Source organism: Notolabrus celidotus, chromosome 15 (assembly GCF_009762535.1).
Source record: "Notolabrus celidotus isolate fNotCel1 chromosome 15, fNotCel1.pri, whole genome shotgun sequence".
NCBI classification, from domain to species: Eukaryota; Metazoa; Chordata; class Actinopteri; order Labriformes; family Labridae; genus Notolabrus; species Notolabrus celidotus.
Genome location: NC_048286.1, coordinates 33,852,074 through 33,861,644, shown reverse-complemented (window position 1 = coordinate 33,861,644; position 9,571 = coordinate 33,852,074). Strand labels below are relative to the sequence as shown.

General features: G+C 44.1%; 1 protein-coding gene across 1 annotated transcript in view; it reads left to right on the top strand.

The window, feature by feature from the left end:
• Positions 1–7,802, top strand: part of nmnat2 (nicotinamide nucleotide adenylyltransferase 2) — a 16,213-nt gene extending 8,411 nt beyond the window's left edge. Inside the window, exons 7-11 of the mRNA XM_034703173.1 lie at positions 145–189; positions 385–461; positions 1,215–1,316; positions 1,410–1,477; positions 3,121–7,802. Coding sequence (XP_034559064.1) covers positions 145–189; positions 385–461; positions 1,215–1,316; positions 1,410–1,477; positions 3,121–3,223 — 395 coding nt within the window. The 3' untranslated portion in view covers positions 3,224–7,802. The remainder of the gene's footprint in view (positions 1–144; positions 190–384; positions 462–1,214; positions 1,317–1,409; positions 1,478–3,120) is intronic.
• The last annotated feature ends 1,769 nt before the right edge of the window (positions 7,803–9,571 follow it).

The following is a 9,571-nucleotide window of genomic DNA, read 5'->3' as shown; positions in this document are numbered from 1 at the left end:
TCGGATCACCGATCTGACAGATGTCGTATTTCATAATAGATATAATAAATGATCGTAGTTAACGATTGTTGACACAGATCCTCAGACATACGTCGGAAACATTCGACGTTTGCTGGATTGAAATGTGTTTTGTTTTCATGTCAGATGAAAACGCGAACCTGGGGACCGCCATGCGATACGAGGAGATCGGTGAGTCTTCACCCTGACCCTGATCAGACTCCTGTGTGCTCTCTTTCCTTCCTGCTCTGTCTGAATCCTTCTTGTTTGTTTGTTATGATCCAGTAAACATGTTGTTTACAGAGTAAACATGTTGTTTACAGAGTAAACATGTTGTTTACTGAGGACGTGTCTCTCTCCTCCTGCCTGTGTGTTTGTCGTCTGTAGAGTTACGCATCTTGCTCCTGTGTGGCAGTGACCTCCTGGAGTCCTTCTGCATCCCTGGTCTGTGGAAGGACAGTGATGTAAGCACAATGTAACCCCGCCCCTTTTCCGTGTAGCCCCGCCCCAACTATATAGATCCCCCCTCTTTCCTGTGAAACCCTGCCCCGACTGTATAGACCCCACCCTCTTTCCTGGGAAGCCCCGCCCTGACTATATAGACCCCACCCTCTTTCCCGTGAAGCCCCGCCCCCTGGCAGTTAACTCTGAACACGATCATAACTACTGAGAAGTCGTGCAGATGTTTTGACAAAGGAAACATCTGCAGCAGAAAGCGTAACTTCCTGAAGCATGCAGTGTTACTCTTCGTACTCAGTGCTAACCAGCTAGCCTTGCTAATGTGAATGCTAGCAGTTAGCAAGAACCCAGAGAACTCTTCTGCAGAACTTTTCATTGGTAAAGTTGAACGGACTTTAAAAGGTTCTTGTTAGAGGAACAGTTCCTCTTAGAGCTTTTACATCGTGTCCTCAGAGCAGCGGACAGCGTCAGGAGGGTTAATAATTATTTATAAATGTACTTCTTTCTGATGATTAGTTCATTAGTTCATTAGTTGAAGTTCCTCTGTTTCTCTTGAAGAGTAAGAACATTTTTCCAGATGAGCTAGCACGGAGGCTAACTTCCTTCAAACTCTACCAGAAGCATTTTCCATTTGTCCTCAGTTCTAATTTTAGTTCAGTGTTCAGAGACTTTGCGTGTCCGTGTAGACCGTGGTCCGTGTTCTGGTTCTGGACCGTGTGTCCTGAGGACGGACTGAAGGCCTGTCTCTGTGGTTTCAGATGGAGGTGATCGTGGGGGATTTCGGGATCGTGGTGGTTCCTCGTGACGGAGCCGACACAGAGAGGATCATGAATCACTCCTCCATACTCCGCAAGTTCAAGGTCAGATTACAAACGTTGTCCTTCACGGTTTGACGCACATGTTTACACCGTGTGAGAGTTCATCCCTTCATTCTCTGCTGGTCATGATTTCAGGATAACATCATCATGGTGAAAGACGCCACGAGTCATCCGATGTCCATCGTCAGCTCGACTAAGAGCAGGTGAGGATTCAGCTTTATTTACTTCTTCTATTATCACTTTTCTTTTTAAATTCATTTACTAAATTTAGTTCAGGGGTAGATAATCTTCCCCCTAAAAAGCCCCTGCTAGGGGGGTAGTACTTTTCAAAGGTCCAGGGACTTTCAGGGGGTGGGGCCTGCAATGCTGAACGTGTCTGATTGGTAGATTAACCTCAGTGTTTTTATTCCTCCCTCCGTCCACAATAACATCACACACATCTGTGATTCTCTTGATTTCTCTTTCTTTCATTAGTTTTTATTTGTTCTATCTTGTTTGTATGTGTGTGTACTTTTCAAAAGAAGAAGCTGTGATTCTCTTGATTTAGCAGCTTGTAACAGTAGTCTTCTCTCAGCCCACCGTGAATGCGTCTCTCCTCCCGGTGTTCCGGTTTTAAAAGTGACCCAGTAAACTGGAGACCTTCAGCTGAACGTGTCAGTGTTTGTGGAGTTTACACAGCTGTTGAAACACAGAGGGAGTTCCTGGGAATGCAAACTAGTTTAGTTTTTATTAAGATTTCAAAATATCCTCATCAGATATTTAATGATGGTCTAATGACGTTTATGAGGGATGCATCCGGCTGAGAGTCTCCAGTTAACAGGGTCGCCGTTTAAACCAAAACACCGTCCGATCTCTGCGATCACGGCATTTTGAGTTCAAAAGGATTTTAAAGCCGTGTTGAAACGTCTTTGCTACTCGCGCTTATCTCCTCTCACGTGTTGATTCATTCTTTGCTTTTTAAATGTTTATAACAGCAGGCGCAGGTTTTTCTGCTTTTGGAGAAAAATTTCAAATTTTAAGAAAGTAAATTTTTTCGACAGGCTCTGGATCAACTTTCTTGTCAAATTTTTTTTTTGTCCATTTGTTTTTGTTTGTCCATTTTTTTTGTCAAAATTTTTTTTTTCAAAATTTTTTTTTTCAAAAATTTGTTTTTTCAAAAAAAAAATTTTTTCAAAAATTTGTTTTCAAAAAATTTTTTTTTTTAATTTTTCTTTGTAAAACTTTTTTAGGTAAAAAATATTTTTTCAAATTTTTTTTCAAATTTTTTTGTCAACGTGTATGAGGGATGCATCCGGCTGAGAGTCTCCAGTTATCAGGGTCGCCGTTTAAACCAAAACACCGGCCGATCTCTGCGATCACGGCTTTTTGAGTTCAAAAGGATTTTAAAGCCGTGTTGAAACGTCTTTGCTACTCGCGCTTATCTCCTCTCACGTGTTGATTCAGTGAATCCATCTGTGATGAAATATAGCACCATCTAAAACAGACCAGCTGAGTCTCTTCATGCTAACAGGCTAACTGTTGTGTTGATCAGAATGATACCTGCCTGTCCGTCTGCTTCTATGGTGTCATCTGTGATGAATGGCATTCCTCTTTGTGTTACTGCCCTCTACTGGTCTGGTGGTGTAGTGCATTTACTTTTTTTCCTCCATACATCACTGGCCTGATTTACACAATCTACCCGGGACTTCAGCCCGCGGTCCAAACGCAGACAACAATGGGGGACCAGGAACCTTTTAGTTCAGGGGGAAGTAGTTCTGGGGGCTAAAAGACCCCGGGACTCTTGGTGGAAATGCACCTAAGGTAGAAGAAAAGGATCCAGACTGATTTAATGTGTACTCTCTTTCAGACTGGCCCTGCAGCACGGGGACGGCCATGTCGTGGACTACCTGAGTCAGCCCGTCATCGACTACATCCTGCAGAGTCAGCTGTACATCAACGCCTCGGGATAGAGACCACGACCCTCTAAAGAAGAACCCGAAATATCGCCCTTCTCTGTCTTCTGTGTCAAACACATACTCGTCTTTGAACTGTCGCTTTCCAACAGAAGCATTTGTGTCCCTCCTTCTGTCTGTGTCATGTGACCTTGTACCATCAGGGATTGGGGAGGGGGGGTCAGGAGGGGGCATTTCAGGATGGGATGGGGGGTAATCTCTAAGGGCTGCAGAGGTGATTGTGCAAATATTTCCACTGCAGAGTGACGGCAGTGTTTACTCACTCTGATATCTGTCTCTGTTAAAGATTGGGGATGCATGACACGGCCAGGCATGCTCAGTGTTCTGATATCAGGGTGCCGTTTAGCTTCAAGGGGACAGGGTTCTGGGCCTCATGCAAGAACCAGACACCGATTAGTCTGTGGACGTGGCATGAACGAGTCAAAAGGAAGCTTTCTCTTCTGCTTACAGCTAACTCTGTCTGACCCTTACATGTGATTTTACATGATAATTATCATGCCTTAGTCCAAACTGTTTTTAGATTTAGGTTGTTCCAAATTAATGAAGCTAATGTGGAGAAACTCGAAACAAACACAGCAGATATTTCAATGTTCTATGACTCCCTTCAGTTTGAGTCGTCTACTTTTCAAAGCTTTGTCACATTAATTATCCAACTCAACGATTTCACAGAGCAGCAAGCTGAAAATGAAGTCCCAAAAACTGCAGTTCCCCAAATCTCCACTTGAGGCTGTCTTCAAGAGCGAGTCAGTCCCCATAGAGCCCCATGTTAACATGTCCACCTGTCCACAGACTGTGTAACTCAATCGTTCAAGCTAATTTATCTATTCACTGTTCATTGTTAGCTAGCTAAGGAGAGCCGTTAGCTTATTTGACTGGCTTAGAATCAAAACAGCTAACGTATTGACTACGTGTTAGCTAGCTAAGGAGAGCCGTTAGCTTATTTGACCATCTTATAATCAAAACAGCTAACGTATTGACTACGTGTTAGCTAGCTAAGGAGAGCCGTTAGCTTATTTGACCATCTTAGAATCAAAACAGCTAACGTATTGACTACGTGTTAGCTAGCTAAAGAGAGCCGTTAGCTTATTTGACCATCTTAGAATCAAAACAGCTAACATATTGACTACGTGTTAGCTAGCTAAGGAGAGCCGTTAGCTTATTTGACCATCTTAGAATCAAAACAGCTAACGTATTGACTACGTGTTAGCTAGCTAAGGAGAGCCGTTAGCTTATTTGACCATCTTAGAATCAAAACAGCTAACGTATTGACTACGTGTTAGCTAGCTAAGGAGAGCCGTTAGCTTATTTAACCATCTTAGAATCAAAACAGCTAACGTATTGACTACGTGTTAGCTAGCTAAAGAGAGCCGTTAGCTTATTTGACCATCTTAGAATCAAAACAGCTAACGTATTGACTACATGTTAGCTAACTAAGCAGAACCGTTAGCTTAAAGAAAGTTTTGGTGTTGTTGTTTTTTGCCCCAAACAGCTAATGTAAGCTAGCTAAGTTAAAAAAGAAGTTACATTTAAAACAACTCCAGTGCTAAACAACATTCATTTCTCCGTTCATTTGCACGTTTCACTCAAGCTAGCTCAACAGGAAGTTAATTTTCAGACTTGGGAATTGCTGTTCATATACTGACTTTATGTTAGCTAGCAAAGCAGCTAAATTAATTTTGCCGGGTTGAACTGCTGGGCAGTTAGTGTAGCTTAGTAAGCTAGCTAACAACAAATGCACTGATTGTGTTTTAACTGAAACATTTGATGGTTTATTAGTTGACTTCCTGTTAGCATAGGAACGCTGCCTCTTGAGTTTTCTGGTGGAACAAAGAGAGGTCTAAAATAAAAGGTTGGAGCGGCTCTTGCATGAGGCCCCGCTGTTTTCTCTGCGTCTGATGGAAATCTAACACGCAGAGCTCGTGTTAAGCTCTGCTGCCGTCTCAGCCTGCTGTAACTGTAGCTAAATCTGTACATAGACATCATCATCGTTCAGGTCAACTGTGTAACCTCCACGCTCAAGGTATTTTAACCTGAGGGGAACCATGGCAACAGAGCTGATGGTCCAGGATCTGTGAGCCGTGAGACTGACTACAAACACTTTAAAACATGAAGAGAGACGAACTCACCGTGTTCCCTCGGCGGCCATCTTCCTCTGGAGACATGATCAGGAAGCTGACAGTGAAAATGTGGGCGGGGACAACGTATTTGTTAGCTGTTAGCCGTTAGCTCCCTTCACACATCAGCTAAAGCAACCATTCAAGATGTTCAGTAGTTCTAAGTCTAGGGGTGTAACGATTCTTTTGAACAACGATTCGATTCGTGGTTGCCGATATGATTAAAGGACGATATCGGTTCGTTTGGAACGATACGATCCGTAATGATTCAGTAACTTTTTAACCACTCTGTAGGGTCGCATGTCTTGGTAATTGTTGCTGTGATGTTTTTGTCCTGAGGATTCTGCAGAGCTGAAGTGACCCTGATGAACGCTGTAAGAGGCGTCTGAACGGCCGGCGTCGTGTGAAATCCCACGGCACTTTAGTTGGCGGTTGGATAGATTTGTGGTGTTGCCGTGGTAACTGTACCTGACCTTTACATATCCTACAAACAGAGAGCGACTTATTTAGAACATCTCTGTCTTTGAAAAGCCAAAGTGTTTCCACACACTGGACCGCCATGGTGGCTCGATCATTTCTCAGACTGGGTGAACTCAGTATTTTATATCAAGACCAGTCGAGACCACCACTGATGTACTCTGTGTCCCTGTCATTACTCTGATAAGAAAGAACCCCTTGCCTTGGTCTTGGTCTTGACTCGGTCTCGATCCCTAAATGTCTTGGTCTTGGTGCACTCTGGTCTCGGACATGTGCACCATGGCATGCATGCATGATGTGTGTCTAACATGAGTCTGGTCCTGCTGGAGGTTTCTGCCTGTTAAAAGGAAGTTTGTCCTCTCTGCTGTAACTATCTAAATACTGCGATGTGTAATGCTCATGATGGATTAAGGTGGGGTCAGACTGAGTCTGATCTGGTCTTGGTGTTGGGTCTCTGTTCATAATTTAACATAGAGTGGTCTAGACCTGCTCTGTTTGTAAAAGAGTCTTGAGATAACGTTTGTTGTGATTTGGCGCTATACAAATATGAGTTGATTGATTGATTGATTGATTGATTGATTGATTGATTGATTGATTGATTGATTGATTGATTGATTGATTGATTGATGTCCTGGTCTCAGTTAATGTGGTCTTGACTACAACACTACCAGCTTCTCCTCTGCCGTCCTCCATGCTGTGTTTAGTTGTCTGTTGGTGCATGGTGATGACGTCACAGACAGGCAGCCTGAATTGAGTAACGTTTAAAGTCTTTATCATTAAAAGTGTAAAGAAGAAACACATCCATATAAAGTCTGCTGTGCTTAAATCCCGTGTTATGGATACAATCGATTTATTACCCTTTAAAACGATGTTAGATCCATACATGTCGTCTGGAAGGCCAACCTGCCGAGCACAGATCGATGTAGTCAGATCACAGGAATATAAATCAATACATGGATGTAGGAGATGAATCGTTACACCCCTAAGTCCCAAACTGATATCATTTACTTCTGTAGCATTAGCATTAAAGAACATGTGCCACACTCAAACACAAAGGCTTTACCAGCCTGTAACAAACAGCCAATCAGAGTGAAGGATTATGGGAGGGCACCAAATCCCAAGGGGTCCAAGCCGCCCCGTTCCTCCGTCTGGACACGCCCCTGACTATGTGGTGAGCCTGTGTTAAATATAACAAATATCAGAAACCTCCATCTGTACGTCAAACATCCCGAAACACAACATCACAACAACGTTCCAGCTCTCTGTCCCGATCATGGCGTCCGAGGGGGACGGCATGGTGAGAGCGCGCTCAGTGGACAGGTGAAGGAGATTTTCAAGGACAAAAAGTATCTGAGGATGATGACGAAGACGAAGGTGATGATGGTGATGATGAGGATGATGACGAAGACGAAGGTGATGATGAGGATGATGAGGATGATGAGGGTCCATCCTCAGCAGCAGTGTGGTTGTTGTTGTTGTGGAGTGTATAGGGGTGTTTCTTTCTTCTTGGTGTGCTGCTGTTAGCTCTCTTTAGACTGCATGCTTAGACAGTTTGGTTCCGGCATGAGCGTCCATCACTTGGTAGAAATCGATCTGTTGTGAATGTGTTTGCATAAAGAGAAAAACACAAAAAGTAAATCTATAAATATATTAGTATACTCTACAGTGGGGATCATCGTCGCCCACGCTCGCTCATTTTCTATCCACTCTGTAAATGAACAGATCAACGCCTCGTCCCTGTGACATCAACATCTGTTTGCAAAGATTTGTACATTGATTCATGGTTCCTCTGTGTGTGTGTGTGTGTGTGTGTGTGTGTGTGTGTGTGTGTGTGTGTGTGTGTGTGTGTGTGAAGCAGAGTATTAGTCACTTTTAGTTGTAACAAGTAGCTGATAATGAATCTTGTGTTCTGTTTTAATCTGCCTTCTGTTGCTCAGACTTCATTTGATTGTAAACTGTAATGCACTCTTAAAAATGACGTGTCAATTTTAATGTGTGTGTGTGTTTATTTATTTATTTGATTGTTAGACATCATTTATGTAATTCATAGAAACCAATATTTAAGTCTTAAAATGATCTCTTACTTCCTGGTTCAGTACATCCCTCTAAAGCACGGGGTCTCAAACCTTTTGGATCCAGGGACCCCTTACAGGTGAGGAAACTGTCCAAGGACCCCCTCATGATTGTAACACAGATTAAACACATTAGTGATGTGTCCTGATCAGAAGCTGCAGCTCTTAGAGTCCATGCTTTATAGTGGATCAGAAGAGCCGGCTCACATCCAGAGAGAGCCGGCTCCCAGTTAGTTCCTGTCCCTGCTTAGCTCTCTCAGTGCTCAGCCCCAGCTCTGCTCACAGCAGAACTTTGTTTTGATTGGTCAGCATGGCGGCCATGCGGCCAATCACGTGTGAGGATATAGGATCCAGGTGATGGAGGGGAGGCTGTGTATCGTGGCTTCATCTGTTCCTTCAGAGAGGGTTAGGGTTAGGGTTCTTCTCAAAGACCGGGCAAATACTCACTGAGAGGAGAAACCGGATCAGACCATCCAAGCTGAGGACATTAATAATGTTTGATCCAGTTTGGTTCTGGTTCGGTTTGCTTGAGTTCAGTTCTGGTTCGGTTCTGCTTCGGTTCGGTTCTGTTTGCATGAGTTTGGTTCTGGTTCTAACCCTAACCCTTGCTTGAGTTTGGTTCGGTTCTGGTCCAGTTCTGGTTCGGTTCTGGTTCGGTTCTGGTCTGGTTCTGGTTCGGTTCTGGTCCGGTTCTGGTCCGGTTCTGGTTCGGTTCTGGTCCGGTTCTGGTTCGGTTCTGGTCTGGTTCTGGTCCGGTTCTGGTTCGGTTCTGGTCCGGTTCTGGTCCGGTTCTGGTCCGGTTCTGGACCGGTTCTGGTCCGGTTCTGGCTCGGTTCGGTTCTGTTTGCTTGAGTTTGGTTCGGTTCTGGTTGGGTTAGGTTCGGTTCGGTTCGTTTCTGGTTCGGTTCTGGTTCAGTTTGCTTGAGTTGGTTCTGGTTATTACCCTAACCCTAACCCTAACCCAAACCCTAATCCGAACCCTAACCCTAACCCTAACCCTAACCCTAATCCTAACCCTAACCCTAACCCTAATCCGAACCCTAACCCTAACCCTAACCCTAATCCGAACCCTAACCCTAACCCTAATCCTAATCCTAATCCTAATCCGAACCCTAACCCTAATCCGAACCCTAACCCTAACCCTAATCCGAACCCTAACCCTAACCCTAATCCTAACCCTAACCCTAACCCTAACCCTAATCCGAACCCTAACCCTAATCCTAACCCTAACCCTAACCCTAACCCTAACCCTAACCCTAATCCGAACCCTAACCCTAACCCTAATCCTAACCCTAATCCTAACCCTAACCCTAACCCTAACCCTAATCCTAACCCTAACCCTAACCCTAACCCTAACCCTAATCCTAACCCTAACCCTAACCCTAATCCGAACCCTAACCCTAACCCTAACCCTAACCCTAATCCTAACCCTAACCCTAACCCTAACCCTAATCCTAACCCTAACCCCAATCCTAATCCTAACCCTAACCCTAACCCTAATCCTAATCCTAACCCTAATCCTAACCCTAACCCTAATCCTAACCCTAACCCCAATCCTAATCCTAACCCTAACCCTAACCCTAATCCTAACCCTAACCCTAATCCTAACCCTAATCCTAACCCTAACCCTAATCCTAACCCTAACCCCAATCCTAATCCTAACCCTAACCCTAACCCTAACC